This window comes from Theropithecus gelada, chromosome 8, assembly GCF_003255815.1.
Source record: "Theropithecus gelada isolate Dixy chromosome 8, Tgel_1.0, whole genome shotgun sequence".
Classification (NCBI taxonomy): Eukaryota; Metazoa; Chordata; class Mammalia; order Primates; family Cercopithecidae; genus Theropithecus; species Theropithecus gelada.
The window spans coordinates 21,995,089-22,016,496 of NC_037676.1; the positions used below are offsets into that span (position 1 = coordinate 21,995,089).

The 21,408-nt window shown below is 51.4% G+C and overlaps 1 protein-coding gene across 1 annotated transcript in view; it reads right to left on the minus strand.

Annotated features, from left to right (window-relative positions):
- The window catches only part of LOXL2 (lysyl oxidase like 2), a 104,598-nt gene that overhangs the window by 11,638 nt on the left and 71,552 nt on the right, over positions 1–21,408 (minus strand). The window contains exons 6-10 of the mRNA XM_025393264.1: positions 18,029–18,212; positions 10,772–10,923; positions 8,226–8,393; positions 5,354–5,519; positions 987–1,230 (exon numbers count right to left, since the gene is read on the minus strand). Of these exons, the coding sequence (XP_025249049.1) occupies positions 987–1,230; positions 5,354–5,519; positions 8,226–8,393; positions 10,772–10,923; positions 18,029–18,212 (914 nt within the window). The remainder of the gene's footprint in view (positions 1–986; positions 1,231–5,353; positions 5,520–8,225; positions 8,394–10,771; positions 10,924–18,028; positions 18,213–21,408) is intronic.

Genomic DNA, 21,408 nt, shown 5'->3' on the forward strand with positions numbered 1-21,408 from the left:
TCAGGACTCTTGGGCCTAGACTTCAGTCTCCACATCCATTGTCTTCCTAGAGGTATTTAAAATACATACCAGTACATGGAATACATAAATAAATACATATATAAATATATAAAATATAAATATATAAAAAATAAAAAATGTATATATATATTTTTTGAGACAGAGTCTAGCTCTGTCGCCTAGGCTGGAGTGTGGTGGCATGATCTCAGCTCACAGCAACCGCCGCCTCCCGGGTTCATGCCATTCTCCTGCCTCAGCCTCCGGAGTAGCTGGGACTACAGGCGCCCGCCACCTCGCCCGGCTAATTTTTTGTATTTTTAGTAGAGATGGGGTTTCACCGTGTTAGCCAGGATGGTCTCGATCTCCTGACCTCGTGATCTGCTCACCTCGGCCTCCCAGAGTGCTGGGATTATAGGCCGTGAGCCACCGCGCCAGGCTGGGAATATTTCTTTCTAGTTTGTTTTGTTTTGTTTTGTTTTTTTAGTAGAAACGGGGTTTCACCGTGTTAGCCAGGATGGTCTCGATCTCCTGACCTTGTGATCTGCCCACCTCGGCCTCCCAAAGTGCTGGGATTACAGGCGTGAGCCACCGCGCCAGGCTGGGAATATTTCTAAAGAAACTCAGAGTCCAACAACTGCAGAGCCTGCAGTACCTGGCAGCGCACAAACCTGTGGACACACTTGGAAACCATGGGCTGAAGGTCAACAAGGAGGGTATGGGTGCTCAAAACAAAGTGTGTTTCCTGATGTTAGAAGTGTTGGAGGCAGGAAGAAGGGGCGGCAGGCCAGGGGAACTTGGAGTAGAGAATGGCTTCGGGAAATGTGACAGCTAGTGTGGCAGACGCAAGCCCCCCACTTAGGAGGATCCTATCTCCAGGCCATGCAGCCTCTTGGCTCTAAGTGACCCTGGCAACTCTGAACTCCCATCTGGGGCCCACAGGACGTCCACCGGGCAGCTTAGCGGGGAGGGTGGTGAGCCAGGCCTACCTGTGACAGTCATGCCAGATCCACGCGTGGCGGCCGTTCTTGGGCCGGAAGTCAGACTGGCCATTGTTGTGGATCTGGGAGGAGAAGCGCAGGAGGCGGCGGTAGCCCGTGGTGGGGTTGGTCTGCGCGGCTGAGGCCGAGAGGCAGTTCTCCTCCATAGCACACTGCAGCATGAACATGGGCCGGTCCTCCAGGTAGGTGGTCTGCTGCACCATCTCCGCATTGAGGACCAGGTCTGGGGCGGCTGCGGAGGACGGCATGCTGGTCAACAAGGCAAGAGACCCCTCCCCAGGGCTCCCACTTCTGAGTCTTGAGCTGGGACACACCCCTCTCCTGCCTACCACCACCTTCTGGAATGGCTCGAGGGCTCCTCAAGGTTACCTTCTTGTTTAGCAAGACCCTAAATTCCTCTTTCCCTCTGCTATGAGTCCTCTTTGACAACTCTTCAGTTATCGGTGCAGATGAGCCAGATGTTGAAATTTCCAGCTAAGCACAGACCATGGTATGTTAACAGATCCCACGCCTCGTGAGCACTGAATGTGAGTGAGGAGCACACGGGGGTTGATTATATTATTCTACTTTCAAGTGGCTTCAAATTTTCAATAACAAAATGCAACAAACAACAGTAACGATGTGACTGTTCTACCCAGAGAGAAAGAACACCTCTCATACCTTGGTCTGCTTCTTCTGGAAATGATGTATTTTCCAACATGTATAATATTGTATGTAGAGTTATGGTATGCTAATACTGTTTCCCTTAAAATCCATCTTGTCATATTTTCACGTTGATATATATCCATTACAGCACACTCATTTCATGGCTACATAATATTTAATTCCTAGCTCTATCTCATATTTTTAGATATATTGGCTGTTTGGAATTTTGCAGTTACAAGGTGCGATAAACACCCTGTAGTAAATCTGTGCATATAAGTTATTTTTTTCCTTTAGAATATATCTCTGTAAGTGAAACTGCTAGGAGAAAGCATTGTCTATTTTTAAGTCTCTGATTCCTATTGCCAAATTGCCTTCTTAACAGGTTCTTCCAGGTTCCACAGCACACACAGCTGCCTTACGGGAGAGTTTTCCCCAGGTGCCTGTCTTTTACAACGCTTGATTTACTCAATTAGCGCACTGCACATAGCAGGTGTTAAAAGAATGACTGATGGCTACAATCTACGTTTACTAAACAATTGTATTAGGAAGCTTAGCTTCTTTGCAAAAGGAGTAACTGTAGGCTTTACCTTTAAAAGTGAGCTTTCGGTGAGCATTTCTAGTACCCAGAAAAATGCCATATATGAATCAGTGATCACAAGATCCTGCCATCTTTTATTTTGACAAGTTGCTTGTAAATTTTTTTTTCCCCTAGACTGCTTGGCAGAATTGCTTGTAAATTTTAAGCAAGCAGAGTCTGTGAGTTTTGCTTCCCTCAAGTTCACCAGCACATGGAGGGAGCTCTGTCTCCCTTCTTCCCCTCCCCCTCCAGGCTTATAGGCTGCGGCAGAGCCCAGCGGGTTCTCAGTAAACCCTGTGCGCTCACTGGCACCTGAAGGAGCTGGCATCCTCTAGAGAGCAGATCCACTCGCAAGAATTGGGTATGGAACCGAAGGGCAGGGAAAGGGTGCACACAGATGGCATGTGGGGTGGGGCATGGAAGCCGTAAATCAGGAGGCTCCCGTTTACTGACAAGTATGTCTTCTTGGAGGCTATGCAAGATGCAGCATTGCCCAGCACTGAGTGTTTTGGACATGCTGATTTTTATGAGGGTGTCATGTGAGCCTCTTATTAGTTGACAGCTCCTCTGAATACTTCTGAGCTGAGCACAGGGGTCTCCACTTGGGCTCTCCCTCCAGCTCGCGAGGAAAGAGATTGTTAATGTACCATGTTCTGTGCTTAGCTGGGAGCCTGGGACCTGCAATCTCAACACCTGCCATGGGCTGGGGCTTGGCCTCCCCTGCATCCTGCAGGCAGCGGAACTCCTAAGTGGCATCCTTCCACCTACCCATGGCTTGAGTATTACGATGCACTGTGCTAGGCTCTGTGGACAGAGCTGAGCAAGGCAGAGGTGGAACTACCCTAGACTCTAGCAAGAGAGAGACATATGCAGCACATAATAATGACTACTGCAACAAGAGCTGGCAGGAGAAATGCGGGGTATGATGGGAATTGTAACAGGAGGAGCCTGTCGGGTGGGTGGTCAGGAGGCTTCTTTGGGAGAAGTTGTGTTTTAGTTTTTCTCTGAAGGAGGGGTGGGGATTTGAGGAAATAACACTAAGGATGAGGTTGGGACAAAACACACAGCCTGTGCCAGGCCCCTGCGGCACGAGGGAGGGTCAAAGCCAGTGTGGTGCAGACACTGAGGATGGGTGGGGGTGGCCTGGGAGGAAGCCGGACAACACGAGCCCTGTGTGAGCCCCTGGTCACAGAAGTGCGGTGGGACCCTTGGGTGGGATTTAAGTGGGAGGTGTCTTGGCTCTGGCTTTGGGGAGGGGTGAGGAGGGGAAGCCACCGCAGGGGCACATGTCACTGTGGGGATCTCCTTTGCAGTGATGCTGTGTGGAAGGTGGTCATCTGGACACAGGCAGCAACAGTGGCAGGGAAAGACATAGAGAAGGTTGAGAAAATAGTGAAAGGTAAAAATCAAGAGGGACTGGACATGGGGAATGGTGAGGAAGAGGGAGAATCAAGGAGGATGTGTAGATTTCCAGCACATGCAATTGGTGGGGTGAGAGTAAGATATTATGAAGGGTTGCTGAAGAATTACTTTATTTCCCTGAATACTCCAACATGCATTCGGCCAGAGGAGCCAAGCGCTGTGTTCCTGGCCCCAAGGGCTACTGCCCCGCTGCAGACACACTCCCAGTGATGCTTCAGCCTAAGCTGCGGAGCATTCTGAGAAATCGCCCCACAAAACTCATTTTTGGATCTTCCATGAGAATCTGAGGGCATCGTTCATCTCATAAATCTCAGCCCTCAGAGAGAAATTCCCTTTAATCTCTAGAGTTGTGGGCTTCTCTTGACTCATGGGTTAGTTTTCATCTCATAGGTACTGTTAGTTATATGAATGACCAGTTTTCTCTCTGCTCTGGCTGCCAGGAAGCTCACTGTGAAATTAATGACCTACTCATAATAAATGTATAGAACCCCCAGTACACGTTTTAAAAATTAACCCCTCCCTGGCTCCATTTTAAGCCACTACCATTTTGCCAGCACCTGTCTTTCATCTGTTTTTACTTTATGCTATCTTGAATTGTATTTAGGTTTGTATTATCTTAATTTCCTTCTAGAAAAGATGGACTATTGCAAATATAAATAAATTGATAAATAAAGAAAAGTTCCCCGACAGGGGAGTGGCTGTTCCTCTCTGCTGGGATGCTTTCCCCTGGGGAGCTGGTAGGGTGGTGATCTCACCATCTCTCCTCTCACACAGGATGTGATAGCGTGTTATGTCTACCCAGAGAAGCCTGCCCTGACGTCCTGCTTTGTGAGGGCTAGGAGATGCTAGTGAATCTAAAAGGGGTTGGTGGGAGACGCAGCTGCTGGGCTCAGTTCAATCCCTCATTCTCTGTGATGGCAGGATGACAGTGCATCTTTGTTTACCAAGCCCTTGCACATATTGTCACACTTGATTTCTAATTTCTAGGGAAAACTACAACTATAGACCACAGAGGCTGACACGCTTTTCCAAGATCAGCCAATAAGGCAGGCTCTGGTCTCAAGTTCTCTGGCCAGTATCTGGGCCTCCCAATGGAGATGGCTACGTGTGGGTTTATATTATAAGGCCAGGAAAGGGAGGACAGGGTTTGGGCTCAGGAGGACAGCATTCCAAAAGGGAGTCTACTGCTCCTCTTCTCTCAGCATGGGAGGGAGGCTTCAGGAAGTGGGTCATCCTGAATCCCTCGCTGGCATTCCCTCTATGGCCTCAATCTCTCTAGGACTCCCAGCGAACCACCAGGCAGCTAAGTGACTTTCAGGGTCTGAAAACAGGAAATGCTCCATGGAGGAGGTGGAGGGAGGAAGCCAACACCCATGGAGGGTGTCATCGTTCTCATTTAACTGGCATGACGGAGGAGCTCTCAGTCATGTAGTCTGCCCTGGGTCACTGCGGTAGCAGTGGTCCTGTGACTGAACCTGGGCTACAGATTGCAGCTCTTTCCTCCCCCTTTTCTCCCCACTACATCATAGACAGCGATCTGTGGCTGGGGTGGCGGTCATCTCTCTTGCCCCCAGTTTTTCTCCCTTAGGATTTCATTCCACCTTCCTCTATTGCTTGGCTCCTGGCAAGCCTTCAGAGTCTCTTGAGGAATAACTGGTGGGACTCTGGTCGCCTCGGAAGCCCGGTGGGGAGGGAGGGGAGGGGCTCTCACTTTCTGAGCAGGCAACTCCGGCCCCGTACTGCACTCCTCCCTGGGGGCAGGCCACGTCCTCCCCGTCGTGACGGCAGTGCGCCAGGGACAGCTCCGTTCCCGAGCACTTCACTCCGCTCATGACCACTTTGTTGGCGTAGACATCTCCGTGCCAATACCAGGTCTCCTGGAAGAACCAACAAAACAAGTGGTGGGTACATCACCTTGAACTGTCACTTTCTGATATCCTGGCAACTTGCAGCCTCACAAAAATCCCAACTTTTATGATCCCATTTTTCGAATGGAGACAGCACAGAGAGTCACCTATCCAAGCTGTGCAGTTAGTTGGTGGCAGAGTGGGTGGGAATCCAGGTCTCCTGACCCTAGCACTTGGACTCTGTCACTCTCTCCCTTAGGAAAGTAGAGCTAAGGTTGTGGTCAAACACTGCAAGGCTGCATGTCAGCAATGGCAGGTGCACACAACTCAGGTTGCCCACTTCCTAGTCCTGAGCCAGGGCAGACATTGCTAATCAATCACTGTACTCTCTCCTCTAATCCCGAATGGGATTAGATGCTATTGGTTGATTGGAAGTGGTGAGAGAGAAGAAATCTATTTACATATGTCAATCGTTAGACATGTTATAAAGAGGAACTTCTGAATTTAGATTTTCCCCAGTTTAAAGAGCAATTAATAGAGCAGTTCTGCACAGAAGCTGAGGAGATCCGAGGCTTAGGATGCTGGGATTTATTTGGCTCCTTTGCTCTATGGGGCTTCAAAATACTGTTAGGATTTACTCTCATACTTCAGAGAAGTTTCGAGTAGAGAAAAATGAGGAGCAGAATGGGCGCCGTCAGGTACAGAAACGGGATGAGCACACAGGTGCTGTGTTCCTCAGGTCTCTCGGGCTTGGAGGCTGAGGCAGGATTAGAGCTCAGAGAGGTCTTCTCAGGATCGTCAGAGACAGACCATCAGGATAGGAACGGCCTTGGAAGTATTTATATCTCATCTAAGCTCTCCTGTGATGGTTCATACTATGTGTCAACTTGGCTAAGCCACAGTACCCAGATACTTGGTCAAATATTATTCTAGATGTTTATGTGAGGCTGTTTTTAGATGAGATTAACATTTTAATCAGTAGACTTGGAGTAAGGCAGATTAACCTCCATAATATGGGCGATTCTCATTCAATCAGTTGAAGATCTTAAGGGGTTTAAAAAAAAAAACCTGAGGTCCCCCAAGGAAGAGGCCATTCTGACCACAGACTGACTTCAGACTCAAGCTGCAACATCAACGCTTCCAGCCTGCTGGTCTACTCTGCAGACTTCAGACTTGCCAACCCCATAACTGGATGAGCCAACTCCTGAAAAGAAATACCTTTCTTCATGCTGTGTGTGTGAGATATACACACATATATATAAATACACACTCATGCATCCTATTGGTTGATAGCGCGTGCACACACACACACACACACACAAATACGCATTCATGCAAGCTATTGGTTCTATTTCTCTAGAGAACTTGACCAATACCCACCTCCATCCTCCAGATGAAGAACTGGGGACTTGAGAAGGGATGGGGCTTGTGATCAGTGGCAGATTTGGTACAAATGTCAGTCCCAGGCCAGTTTCATGACCCCAGCTGAGGCCCAGGTGTCTTAGGAATGAGCTGACCGGGAAGAAAAATATCTGGACAAAGACTCCCTTGAAACGTGGCACTGTTTTTCCACTCTCCTTGGAGATTTAGAGAGTGCACTGGCTTGTCATAAACAGTATTAGCAGAAACACTGCATTGCCTGGGGAAGCTGAGCTCCCAGAGGGCGTAAGCAGCTATTTCAAACGCCTGCCCCTTCTAGAGGCTGGAATGAAGAGCCACAGGGCAGGGGACCCCGGGCGGCTTCTGCTCAGGGCTCAGGACCTCCCATCAGAGCAACCTGGACACACCCAGCCCATGGGAGACAGTCAGGCTCAGCAAGGATGCAGGAGTTCTCCTCTTCTCTCCCTAAACCCCTTTCTTAGGTCCCAAGAAGGGCCACTGGGGAAGGACAGCTGGAGTCAGGATTAACAACACAAGAGGAGGGTCTCCAAGCATCTTCCCGTTCTGTAAGCTGCTTGCTTAATGGAAGTGTTTAGAGCCAGGATACTGAGGACTTGGGATTATTCATTCCACGTCATGTGGAGGACAACTGAGGCAGGGAAGGTTGGCTGCTTTGCCCCAGACCATTATACAGCCAGCTGGTGGAAATGTGTCGGGATTAGACCCAGAGCCTCCTATTTTGTTGCTCCTTTTGTGATGGGGGTGGGAGGGTGGGAACTAGGACCAGAGCTCAGCTGTTCTCAGCTAAGTCACTCTCTCTTTGGAGAAGGGGAGTTGGAGGAAGTACAGATGATGTGACAAGTCTTGAAGATTCCCTAGCGTGTCAATGAGAGAATGCATTAGGCACAGATGCCAGTGGAGAAATGTGTTCAGACCAGAGTGGGCTTCCAAGGGAGCAAGCTAAGGTGTTTGGGGGGGTTGAGCGTTGGGCCACCTCCCTGAAGGACTGAGTTGCTTCCTTCTGCACAACGCACATCAGGACCCCTCCAGGATCAGCCTTGAGCCCACGGTGAACCCCAGTGTGCAGTGCAGGAGTGGACCATGAAAAGCAGAGCCCAGCTCCTCATTCTGCAGCCAAGAAATCGAAGCAGAGGTGGGAGCGACCTGCCTGAGGACTCAGGCCTGTAAGGCGCAGCGCTGTGGCCAGAGTGAGGCTCCCTGCCTCCGGATGCAGGCACCTTGCTCAGTCCTTCCTGCACGGCTAGGGAAGGTATGTGGGAGAGGGGGGCTGACTGAAGACAGCGTGGTCAGACTGCACGGGGGGTGAGTGCGGGGTCTGAGGCCGGGGCTTCTCACCTGGAAGGCGTTGCTGGCGAATCCCAGGCCCAGCTGGCGGCAGACCACCATGGCCTCCACGATGCCCCAGTTCTGGCCACATACCATCCCCCACACAAGGGACCCGTTTCTCTCCACCAGCACCTCCACTCGGCCCTCGTAGGGATTGCGGCCCCCGTTCAGGCGCAGCTGCAGACACAAAGGAAGGCCACGGTCACCAAGAGGGACAAGGGAGCTTCCCCACTGCACTGCCATCAGCCCCAGTGTCCTGGAGTCCTAAGCCAAGTGGTGTTGCCCGGGACACACACACTCAGATTCAGAAGCACTCTTGGCAGCCCCCTGGTGGCAGTGCTATGCCTAGCGTGGTCTTTTTTTTTTTTTTTTGAGACGAGTCTCGCTCGGTTGCCCAGGCTGGAGTACAGTGGCTGGATCTCAGCTCACTGCAAGCTCCGCCTCCTGGGTTCACGCCATTCTCCTGCCTCAGCCTCCCAAGTAGCTGGGACCACAGGCGCCCGCCACCTCACCCGGCTAGTTTTTTGTATTTTTTAGTAGAGACGGGGTTTCACCGTGTTAGCCAGGATGGTCTCAATCTCCTGACCTTGTGATCCGCCCGTCTCGGCCTCCCAAAGTGCTGGGATTACAGGCTTCAGCCACTGCGCCCAGCCGCCTAGCGTGGTCTTATAGTGAGGTCCCCATCCCAGGCACCCTGAGCAGCTGGGGAGGCCCAGTGACTCCACTGAGCACCACAGCAGAAGCTGACGCTGCTCCCCAGGAGCCTATCAGTGGGGGCTGCTCTTTGGAAGGATGGTGCTCTCGGGACCTTGACATGTTGGAATCTCACGAGACTCCTGCCTGGGCCCTTTTCTCTTTGCCACACCCCCTACCTGGCATCTTGTCCCATGGCTCCCCTGCTGGTCCCTCTGAGACCCACCTAACCAGCTGCCTGTTTGACAGCTCCACTTGGTATCTCAGAGATCACAAATCTGAACTTGCTGTCTTTTCTCTTTACCCTAAATGACTGGGTGTGGCCATGTTCCAATACAACTTTATTTTAAAAAACAGGCTGGGTATGGTAGCTCATGCCTGTAATCCCAGCACTTCGGGGGGCCAAGGTGGGAGGATCACTTGAGCCCAGGATTTTGAGACCAGCCTATGCAACACAGCGAGACCCCATCGCTACAAAAAATAACTTTAAAAAATGAGCCAGGTATGGTGGCGCACACCTGTAGTTACAGCTACTCGGGAGGTGGGAGGATCCCTTGAGCCCAGAAGTTTCAGGTTGCAGTGAGCTCTGATCATACCACTGCACTCCAGCTTGGGCAACAGAGCAAGACCCTGTCTCAAAAAACAAACAAATAAAAAACCAGGACGGGGGTGGGGCTTGGCCACACATCATAGTTGCTGGGCTCCTGAATCTGCTGTTATTCAAGCCAGAAACAGAGGAGCAATTCTTGACATCTCCCACTCTCTTATCTCACATCCTATCCAAGTCTTCGCCTGTGGGTTTTATCTCTCGTCTCTCTGCAATGCATCCACTTTCCTCCAGTCCTTCCCTACCCTCCCTCATCTCTTGCCTGAGCCAGAGCAGTGTTCCTGTTCTAGGTCCTAAAGCCAAGGCAAGTCTCAGAGGCTCTGGCTGCAGAATGTGGCTGCCTCGTTGCCTCTGGGGCCAGGAAAACACGTGGTCATCAAGGGCGCTTCCCAAGGCTCCAAGACGTTAAGGCTGACCAGGCCTGCAATGGCCTCCATGACAGAGAGAAGGGTTGACTGTTCCGGAAGGAATCTGGACACTTCACGCACTGGGGGGCTTTTCTCATTTTCTAGATTAGACTGCAGCGCACAGTGTAGCTGGCATGCAGTTCTAACTCAGCAAAGGACCCAGCCTGCCATTCCCCGGGCCCCACGCAGGGCGCCAGCATCCTGGAAACCGTGCGGCTTTCTGGTGAGCGGGGTCTAACCTCACCAATGACAATGGAGCCTATGGGACTTCATGGTCAGCCAGGAGCCTCTGTCCTCACCCTCTCCACCTCCTCACCCAAGGAGGATGCCAGGGAAGGTCAGGCCCTCTCCAAGTCTCTTAAAACAGCCCAGGCATTTCCCTTTTCCTGTTCCTTTGGTTCTCAGTGGCAGCAGCACAGTTTTAAAGAAGGGAGCGAAGTGTGTGGCAGCCCAGTTTTTTTTCTGAACACGAATAGAGAAAACAGAACGCCTCCAGCCAGCGGAGCACAGCCAGGCTGCACCGTGTTTTGATAAGGTTGTGGCTAGCCGGTCCCACGCCTGTCTTTGGAGGTGGTGAGGCAGAGGTGAGGTAACTCAACTCAGATGTTAACATGCAAGGAGGCAGGGGCTTTCCAGCTCACATTGCACACAGGGGCTTGCACCTGCTGCCAGGCCAGGGCCAGGCCCGAAGTTCAGAGGGGGAACAAAACATTGCAAATGCCAAGTGGCAATGTCTGCAGCAGTACTAGCAGCAGTGCCTGGTCACTTCCTGGGTTCACCCCGGAGCTCTGTGGCTATACTTTCTGCGGCCTCAGTTATAGTCCCCTCGAGGTGTCCAGTCCCCTCACCTTTTTCTGCAAGCCCATGGCAGGGGTGTTGCATCTCACACCAGCATCCTCCTCGTGGTTGCAGCCCTGAGACTCGGCGTTGAACTTGCAGTCTATGATGGATTTCTCATTGCCCGTGCACTGGATCTCGTTGAGGTGGATGGGTCCAATCCCTGCAGAGGGACAATAAACAGGCGCTATGAAAGCTTTGGAAGGAAACTTTCTGGATCGGCAAGAAAGGCCTGGACAATAAGAACATGCCTCTCCCATCCTCAGAACTCTCCCCACTGCCTCTCATAATCAGCTCAGTGACCCAAGCCTCTTCTCTCCAGACAGAACAGTGCCAATTCTCTTGGGATTCACTTATCCCATAAGAGCAAATAAAGTTTGCTACTAATTTGCTGTGTGACCTTGGCTGATCACTCAGCCTCTCTGAATACCACTTTTCTCTCATTCTTTTTCTAGTCCAAAGGAATTGGACTAGAAGTATACGTTTCCTTCCCGACTTTAATGTTCCATGCATTTATGAATCTCAAAGGTACGACTACTGCTGTATCTGTAAGGGTCCCTGCAAGAAACAGATGGCATGTACAAATTGGATTGAGTTAGAAAAAGGGATTTTAAAAATAAAGGTATGGATGGAGTGAAGGGAAATCACAGAGCACAGTCCAGTACTCAGGAGCTAGTGATACAGGCATAGATACCACGCCTGTTACCCTCTGCCTCCCTGCTAGGGGCTATGGATTCAAAGATGCGTAAGGCAGGCCCCTGCCCCGAAAAGCTCCCAGTTCCCGGGGGAGGCAGAACTTACACAAAGGCTTGTGTTATTGACGTGGTCAGTAACAAAGATGAAGTTCACAACAGGTGCTCTGGGGCTCAAAGGAGGCCCCTGACTCTGCCGGGGGGTTCTGGAGACAGCTGGTATCGAGGCTTACTGAGGCCAAAAACCGACTTCTAGATCAACCCATATTAGCAGGCAGGAGCCAAGTTTCTATTTCCTTGGAAATTCATAAATGATGCTTCCAATTCCTTGGAATTTTATAAAATGCATAAAAACGCATTGGTGATGGCGGCTGGAAGCATCAAAGGACTAGCATGGAAAGGCTGTGACAAGGCATCGATCCTAATCAGAGCCCAGGAAGCAAGCAAGGCCCACAGCTCATGGGCACAGAGACAGTCAGGAGAGAAAACTGTATGTTGGGAAAGTGCACAAGGTTCTGTCTGGGAAACAGCTGGGCTGATCTGGTCCAAACGCCCGAGCTCTCCTCCCTCTTGGGAAGCCCTCGCTGTCTCCTGCCTCCTGGACTGCCCTATTTCTGCCTCCATTTAAGGAGAAGCCTGCCTTGAAGAAAAACCTCCATCTTCCTTCGTGGTGCAGCTTGAAAGAACTCCCACTTGTCTGAACTTCTGCTTGTTACACATCTTGCTCAAGCGGCAATGAGCTGGGCAGGCAGCGTGAGATTGAATTCAGCTTGAGGTTGAAGATTAGGTTGAATCCTTGGAGAGTGATAAAAGCTTTACCTCTATCTTCCTTATCTGTAAAAGGCCAATTAATTATAATATGTGTTTTGCCAGGTTGGGATTTTTTTTTTGGGGGGGGAACAAAGTTTTGCTCGGTTACCAGGCTGCAGTGCAGTGATGTGATCTCGGCTCACTGCAACCTCTGCCTCCCAGGTTCAAGCAATTCTCCTGCCTCAGCTTCCCAAGTAGCTGGGACTACAAGTGTGTGCCACCATGCCCAGCTGATTTTTGTATTTTTAGTAGAGACGGGGTTTCCCTATGTTAGCCAGGCTGGTCTCTAACTCCTGACCTCAAGTGATCTGCCTGCCTTGGCCTCCCAAAGTGTTGGGATTACAGGCGTGAGCCACTGTGCCTGGCCCAGATTAAGATTATGGGGAATGAAGTGTCTAAGTATGTCAAATGACTAGGGACTCAGTAAATGGTGGGTATTTTCAGTATTATGTCTTCTAGATCATCTATTTGTTAGTGTAAGTTATTTCTGACTAAGATTATTTCTTCTTTTTTTTTAATCTTGAGATGGAGTCTCGCTCTGTCACCAGGCTGGAGTGCAGTGGCATAGTCCCAGTTCACTGCAACCTCCGCCCCCCAGGTTCCAGAGATTCTTCTGCCTCAGCCTTCTGAGTAGCTGGAAATACAGGTGCACACCACCACGCCCAGCTAATTTTTGTGTTTTTAGTAGACACGGGGTTTCACCATGTTGGCCAGGATGGTCTCGATCTCTTGACCTTGTGATCTGCCCGCTTTGGCCTCCCAAAGTGTTGGGATTACAGGCGTTGAGCCACCATGCCTGGCCTGATTAAGGTTATTTCTTATTTCTCCCAGTTGACATGAGCTCCTGGAGAGCGGAATATTTGTGGAATAAATGAATTCTCCATTCCAGGATCCAGGCTGAAGAGCACTCAACTAATGTTTGTGGATTGCTAAGACTACAGCTCAAGACTGGACAGGACAGGTAAAGCCAACTTAAGAGCCTAGCATGCTTCAGACTCAACTGGTCGGTCTCCTTCTGGCTGAACTTCCATGTAAACTTGCGTGGCTGTCTCAGACATCTGGGGACGAGGCCTCGGGGGGCAGGGCCTCCCTCCTGAAGCACATATACCCATGGTGCATCCAAGGAAGGGCACAGAGAAAGAGGCCCAGCATGGCTCACCGTCTTCCTGCCCCACTGAGTTCCGTGGGGGGTTGGGCAGGGGGTGGAAGATACTCCGAAGGACACTGGACTGGGCATCTGGCTTCAGCATGCCCATGGTGTCTGTGGGCTTCTGGTTCCTTCTGCTGACCTGGGCTTGGCATTCTGCACCTTGACCTGCAGCTGTCACCTACTCCTGGGTTCTACCCCTGAATTGCTCCTCCTCATGGTGCCTTCCCCGTCTCCACCTTGGCTCTGTTCTTCTCCACATACAAACCCTGGCCTAGGTGACCACGAGGCTTGAGGCAGAATTAGGGCACAGTGGAAAAGCCACATCTAACATCATAGAGCAGTGTTATGGCTCCCATGGGTCCAGGCCAATGAGTGGGCTGAACTGTCAACTAAGCTGGTTACAATCAGATTGTAGGAAGCACAAGAGAACAGAACAGGACATGTCACGGGTTCTGCATGTTGTAAAGCTAAGCTCTTGTTTAGAAAACCTTTGCTGGAGTTTTACATGTCACATGCATTCCTTCTTGGGGATTGCATGCAAAAGGGTTTTCAAGCCACTGCTGTAAAACTGGGGAGCCGCCCCCTCCAGTACAGGAGCCACCAGCCGCATGTGGCTATGGAGCACTTGAATGTAGCCAGCCAGTTTGTCTACTCAGGAATGCAGACAAACTGAGATGTCTGGTAAGTGTCAAATACATCCTGGATTTCAAAGACTTAGCACCAAATATGCAAATGATCTCAGTAATAGCATTCATATTGATTACATGTTGAAATAATATTTTGGATATACTGGTTTAAAGAAAATATGTTATTAAAGTTAATATCATCTTTTTAAAATTGTGGCTACTAGAAAATGCAAAGTTACATGCGAGGTTCCTGTTCTATTTCATTTCTTTTTTTTTTTTTTTTTTTTTTTTTTTTTGAGACGGAGTCTCGCTCTGTCGCCCAGGCTGGAGTGCAGTGGCCGGATCTCAGCTCACTGCAAGCTCCGCCTCCCGGGTTCACGCCATTCTCCGGCCTCAGCCTCCCGAGTAGCTGGGACTACAGGTGCCCGCCACCTCACCCGGCTATTTTTTGTATTTCTTAGTAGAGACGGGGTTTCACCGTGTTAGCCAGGATGGTCTCGATCTCCTGACCTCGTGATCCGCCCATCTCGGCCTCCCAAAGTGCTGGGATTACAGGCTTGAGCCACCGCGCCCGGCCTATTTCATTTCTTTTTGAGAAACAGAGTCTCGCTATGTCACTCAAGCTGGAGTGCAGTCATGTGATCATGGTTCACTGCAGACTACCTCTTGGGCTCAAGTGATCCTCCCACCTCAGCCTTCAGAGTAGCTGGGACCACAGGTGTGTGCCACCATGCCGGCTAATTTTTCTTTTCTTTTCTTTTCTTTTCTGACAGAGTCTCCCTCTGCCGCCCAGGCTGGAGTGCAGTGGCACAATCTCAGCTCACAGCAAGCTCCGCCTCCCGGGTTCACACTATTCTCCTGCCTCAGCCTCCTGAGTAGTTGGGACCACAGGCGCCCGCCACCACGCTACTTTTTTGTACTTTTAGTGAAGACAGGGTTTCACCATGTTAGCCAGGATGGTCTCACTCTCCTGACCTCATGATCTGCCTGCCTCAGCCTCCCAAAGTGCTGGGATTACAGGCGTGAGCCACCGCACCCAGCCTATGCCTGGCTAATTTTAAAAAAATTTTTGTGGGGGGGGTCTCACTATGTTGACGAGGCTGGTCTTGAACTCCCAGGCTCAAGTGATCCTCCTGCCTCTTGCTTCCCAAAGTCTTGGGATTACAGGCGTGAGTCCTGTTCTGTTTCTATCAGACAGCACTGGTCTAGTGTTGGAACTTGTCTAATGCTGTAACTTCTTCACCAAGTATTTGTTCTGCTGACCCTGCTGATTCAACTGGAACACATTCATTCATTCTTTACAACGTCAACAGCTCTGGAGCGCTGCGTGCTGGCAGCCTCGGCACTAAAGACACAGAGATACAGAAACAGGTACGCCCTCATGTGGCACGCAGCCTTGCAGGGAGGTGGAGGCACCAACAGGCAGTTGGAGTCCCGATGTGGGCGGGAGTCCTGAGGCACAGAGAGCAGAGCCTGACCAGGACCTCACATCTATGCTGGTGAGGCTGGAGCCAGTCAGAGCTGCAGGTGCTGTGCGTCCAGTCACCTTGTTTCACAGTGAAGAATCTGAGGCCTAGAAGGTTGCTCAAGGTCACCAAGCAAGCAGGTGGCCAGGCAGGGAGGAGGACTCAGATTGCCCGACTCCCAGTCGTTGCTCTTTCACGCCTCCTGGCTGTGGGTGTGGTCACTGAGTCCATCAGCTAGAGCCAGGGCTGAGGGGCTGACCCTGTCTGCTCTGTGACTTGATATTAAATGTGGTACTTTTCCCTTCCTGCCTACTGGAGTTACCCCGCCCAGCATGACAGGAGATGATCAATCATCCACTGGTTCTTTCCAGGACAGCATCAAAAATGCCAAATGCCTCTTTCTCCCAGAGTTCTGCAGGCCCCTGGAAACCTCTGGCTGCTCTGGGCAGTGAAATAATTAGGTCACACAGCACACACCCATGATAAATGGAATGTTTATGTCATCGAGGGCCTGTTTATTCCTCAGAATGAGTGGACTCTGTCCTGTAGGCCCTGGGAGAGCACAAACCCACACGTTGGCCAATCAGTAAATAACTGCAGGGATAGTCAAGATCCAGGGAGGCCGAGTGCAGTGGCTCATGTCTGTAATCCCAGCACTTTGGGAGACTGAGGTGGGTGGATCACTTGAGGTCAGGAGTTCGACACCAGCCTGGCCAACATGGTGAAACCCCGTCTCTACTAAAAATGCAAAAATTAGCTGGGTATGGTGGTGCACACCCATAATCCCAGCTACTTGGGAGGCTAAGGCAGGAGAACTGCTTGAACCCGGGAGGCGGAGGTTGCAGTGAGCTGAGATTGCGCCACTGAACTGGGTGACTGAGTGAGACTCTGCCTCACAAAAAAGATCCAGGGGATCCTGAGGAGCTCACCGTGCCCAGGGAAGGAGCACTGTTATATGGCTCAATGGAAGCTGCCAGGTGGCACAATGTGACTCAGAGTACACCGCAGACCCCCAAACTTCAGTGCACACCTGGAAGCTTGCACAGACTGGAGAATAGAGGCAGAGACATTCTGAACGTGAACAGGACTGGGCCAAGGTGGGCATAAGGAAGAAGCCCACGTCTGAGAGTTAGAAGACTTGGCTTTCAGTCTTTCTCTGCCAGCAATGATTGGGGTGACCTCAGACTTGCGTCTCTTGCACTACAGGACCTGAGGTCTCTCCAGCTGTACTGTCCATGATTCCAGGACTCTCTCCAGGCCTCTGGAATGCAGGCCTCCTTCCAACATCCAGAGACCCTGTAAGAGCTGACCAATTGCAGGCCAAGATGTGGGGACGCCGAAGAAGGAAACAACCAATGGCACTAGACAGATGAGCTCCACTTCTAGAAGGGGGAAAGCTCCACGGTCTTTGACTCAGCTGGAGGCTAAGTTCAATGCAGGATTCTAGAGCCTCACACCAAAAACCACTGGATGTGGTGTCAGGCCCTGGGCTAGTGAGGACTATCATTTCCTCCAGGCTGTGATCAGTGACCTCACCACATTCCTTTCTGTGGGGTGATGGCCCGACATCTGACACTATGGAAATATCCCCTCCCCACTGGACAGGCCACCCCACCCCGTGTCTGTAGCCCATTCTGCTTCCTACCCATCCCTTCCCAGCCATAGCAGCCGACGGTCTGCAGTGGCCTCCCTGCTGGTCAAGGCTGAAAAAATTCCAGGAAATGACTAGGACTTCTCTCGCTCAAGTCACAGTTGTCTCGGGGAGGGCTGGGCACTCCTAGACTGCACAGTCTGTTTGGGGTAAAAACCCCTCCTGTTCAATGACCAAGGCTCGCAAGGATAAGTGGTGTTCGTGAGGCTTCCTGGGGAGGGGAAAAGGCCTCTTCCGTGTCATCTTCTAGCTGCAACATCACTTTCCACCAAGGGACCCACTTGAAAGCCTCCTTTCCTTCTGTTTTTTTGCTCACATGAAAGATTTGTTCAGGACAGTTAATAAAAAGCAGGCCCTTTCTTAATGAGTCTGAGGACATCCGGAGGGCGGCATCTTGTTCCCCTTCTCTGCTGTCAGGCAGGGACTGTGTGCAGGGCTGCTCCGGGGAGGAAAAGTAAGATGGCATTTGGTCCTTTTGTTGTACAGAGTGGTTCAGTCTGGTGAACTCGGAGGCCCTCTCCTGCAGGAGGGTCCTGAGAACCCCGCTTTTTTGGTGGGGCAGCAGAGATCAGTGGGTTAGGAGCTGGGAGACCTACGGGGGAGTATTCATTGGCCATTAATATGTTATCTCACCTTGGACGTTTACTCTGCTTTTTGGGCCTTAGCTTCCAAATCCATAAAATAGGGTCTCAATGTTCTCTAAGGCCCCTTTCAGCTCTGTCTAGGGAGAGGCCTGGGATTCTCTCCCAGGCAGCCGCCAAAGGGAGGAGGGAAAGTGAGGACTGCCCGAGAGCTCACAGCCAGCAGCCAGGCTGTGCTCACGGCACCATGCTCCTGGCAAGAGAGGCCCCCTCTAGCCTCCCCATTCCTTACCTTGCCCCAGTCGGGAGCCAGTGACTGCCTCTTTGGCACTCCCAAAGCCCAGCTCTCTGCAGACCACACTGGCCGACACCAGGTCCCACTTGTCGTCGCAGACGGTCCCCCATTCTCCATTTTTGAGCACCTCCACACGGCCCTCCCCGATGTAGGCACCGCCTCGCAGTCGCACCAGGGGTTGCTAAAGAGACACACGGTCCTGCTGAGTACAGATGCTGATGCACGTTCAGCGGGCGACCAATGTCCCCTCCCCCTCCCTTCACCGCCACCCTGTTCCCAGGCCAGGCACTGTCTGAGAGCTGCAACTGTGCTTGATGTATGGATGTGTGTGTGTGTGTGTGTCATGGGTGTGTCGGGCTGTGGGAGCTTCCTCTACAGAGACAGCTCTGGTGCAAGCTCCCTTTGCAGCCCTCGCATGGAGCTTCTGTCATGGTCCCCTGGGGAGCCCATCGGGGACTGTCAATCACTCATCACCCCAACCTATGCGTGGCACAACCTTCCATCAGCACTTCCCCCACCAACTCCAGAGCCTCATGCTTCAGAGCTAGAGAAAGAAGCGCCTACCCTCCAAAGTCTGCAGATTCCAAATGGATCATAATTCTTTCTTATAACAACGTAGGTTGCTTCTAAGCAAGTTTGGATCAACCTTGCTTATAACACAGTGCTACAGTCTAGGCCTGCAGAGACTCCACAGTAGTAGGCAGGCACTGGAACGATTCTGCTATGCACAACAACCAGAGGCAGGAGGGAGCAGACAGGAGAACGGGAAGACAGGGAGCTGGAAAGCCAACCTTCACACAGTCACGACTCAGAGAATGGATGGGGAGCCTCACACTGATTTGTCCCAGGGCTGGGGGCATGCCCAGCCTCCCTCGATTTGACTCCAAGTCCCAGCTGGCCTGACTCCAGAAGATGCAGCCAACCGGCTATGCAGAGAGGGTGGAGAATTACAGTTTGAACACCCCTAGTGTTCACTGACAGTCTGGCAGCTTTCATCTCTTTGTGGGCTTTACTGAGTTAGACAGGAGTAAGACACTCTCTACGTCTTGGTCACAGTGGATCATGTCTTACAAGATAGGAGCTGGGTCACTTGACTCCAGCTGTCCACATAGCCGGGTTTGCATCTGTTTCTCTGCATGTGTGTGCATGCACGTGCATGTGTGGCTCATGTGTGTGCAAGCTCACCTGCATGCATGCTGCATGTATGCACATGTGTGTTTTGGAGGAGGCTCAGAAGCCTGTGAGGCTCTCAGCTACTGCTGATGCTCAATTCAACTCCACAGAGGGAGTGAGGAAGACTGTGTAGCCATTCTAAGTGTGTCACCTCAGACCAGAGTCATTGCCTGCCCTGGCCTATGTTGTCCTCAGCCCATAGCTGCCTTCACCCTACCATTGATGGCCAGGCCGAGACAGGCCTGGGTGGAGGTGACCTTTTCAAGCATTCACGTCCACCAGCTACGTTGAGGGGGATGGCATCATACAAGAACCTGCCTCTCCACCAACTGTACCTTGGGGCTGGCCATGGCAGGGTGGGGTGCTGGGACAGCACCCAGATTTACAGACCTCAGGGACTGCTCTGACTCTGGCAGTATGGGGAGAAGAAAAAAGGGGAAAACGCCCAGTGGCTGCAGGATCTTTTATCCTAGCTTTAAAAAAACACCCCAAACAGAACAAAACGAGTATAACTGCTGGTTGGCTCCAAGCTCTGTTTTCTGCAGAATGGTGGCCTCCTGCTTCCCTGACCTCCCTTCCCAAGCTGTCTTCCCACAGAGTGGACCATCCATGACCTAAGCTTAATGGAGGCAGAGTGTCCAATAACCTTGCTCCAGCCTGGCAGTGGCCAAGCAGTCGGCTGGCCCCAGAGGAAAGAAAGAAACCAAGGGAAAATATGATGTAAGGCACGCTCGCTCTGTTTTAATTGGTTTGGTATGAACTTGATTCCTTTTTTTTAAACCGCACAGTAGAGGAATTCCAAGACAGTAGGATCTGGTATTCTGGATGACACACAAGGAAAGCTCAGAGGCTCAGGCTGAGGCTGTGGAAAGGATGTGGCCATGAAATCACACACAGGGAGCATGGAGGTTTAGGGGGTGATGGGCTGACTGTCGGAGGAGGGGGAAGTGGTGCTGTCCAGGTATGTCCTGGAGGCACACATATGATGGTGTGGTCACCTCTGTGTTCTTCAGAGGCCCTTGAGGGGACAGAGGAGGCAGGGCCTCCTGAAAGTGCCAGGAAGTTACTCCTAATAGTTCCCACTCCCTCTGGCTAAGGAGGGCTGGGCTCGAAGCATGCATTCTGCTCCCCTCACTGAAGGCTCGGTCTTTTGTTCAAATCACCACCAAGCCTGGGAAGGGGGGTGCCCAGTGTGGTTTATCCAGCTCTTGTCATGGTGTCCCTTTTCTATTGGAAGAGTGTAATCACCTCCTTTCCAGAGCAGGTCTCAACAAAGAGGGGGAGACCGCAGAGGGGAGAGGGGAAAGAGGGAGGGTAGAGGAGAGGAGACAAAGGGCATGGTTGGGGGAAGGCTGGTTGGCTCAGCCTCTGCTGCTCCTGCTCAGCTGCCTGGACCTGGCTGACACACCTGGTTGACACACTCTCTGTCCCCACCCCAGAGCTCTTCTCCCTCCTCTGGCTCCCTCTTACCCCCAACTTGGTGACAGCCCACCTGGAACTCACCCCTGCCAAGGTGATGATTACTATGACCATCACGCTAATCAGATGCTGTCTCATCTACTCATGCTGAGTCAGCACACAGTGCACTAAGTACTGGGGTTTTACCTGGCACAGGGAACCAGCCCCTGAGAAATGATCAGTCACTTCTCCTATACCTCCCTCTCCTCTTCCCAGTTGCTGTTCCCACCCACTCACCAGATAGTAGCTGTTTCCTGAACACAGAAATCACAGAGACCCTTTGATGGATACAGGAAGAAGGAAGAGGAGGAGAAAGAAAAGCGAATCAAGAAGAGACAGATAGGGCACCTGCTCTTTTTCAGAGGCTGGGTCAAGCCTACCATGGTTGGGGTACTTTACTTGTTCTAGAAAATCGGCCCGTTAGGCCAGGCACGGTGGCTCATGTCTGTGATCCTAGCACTTTGGGAGGCCAAGGTGGGTGGGCCATCTGAGGTCAGGAGTTCAAGACCAGCCTGGCGAACATGGTGAAACCCCGTCTCTACTAAAAATACAAACATTAGCAAGGCATGGTGGCGGGTGCCTATAATTCCAGCTACTCGGGAGGCCGAGGCAGGAGAATTGCGTGAATCCAGGAGCCAGAGGTTGCAGTGAGCAGAGATCATGTCATTGCACTCCAGCCTGGCAACAAGAGTGAAACTCTGTCTCAAAAAAAAAAAAAAAAAAAAAACGGCCCATTAAAATGGGGC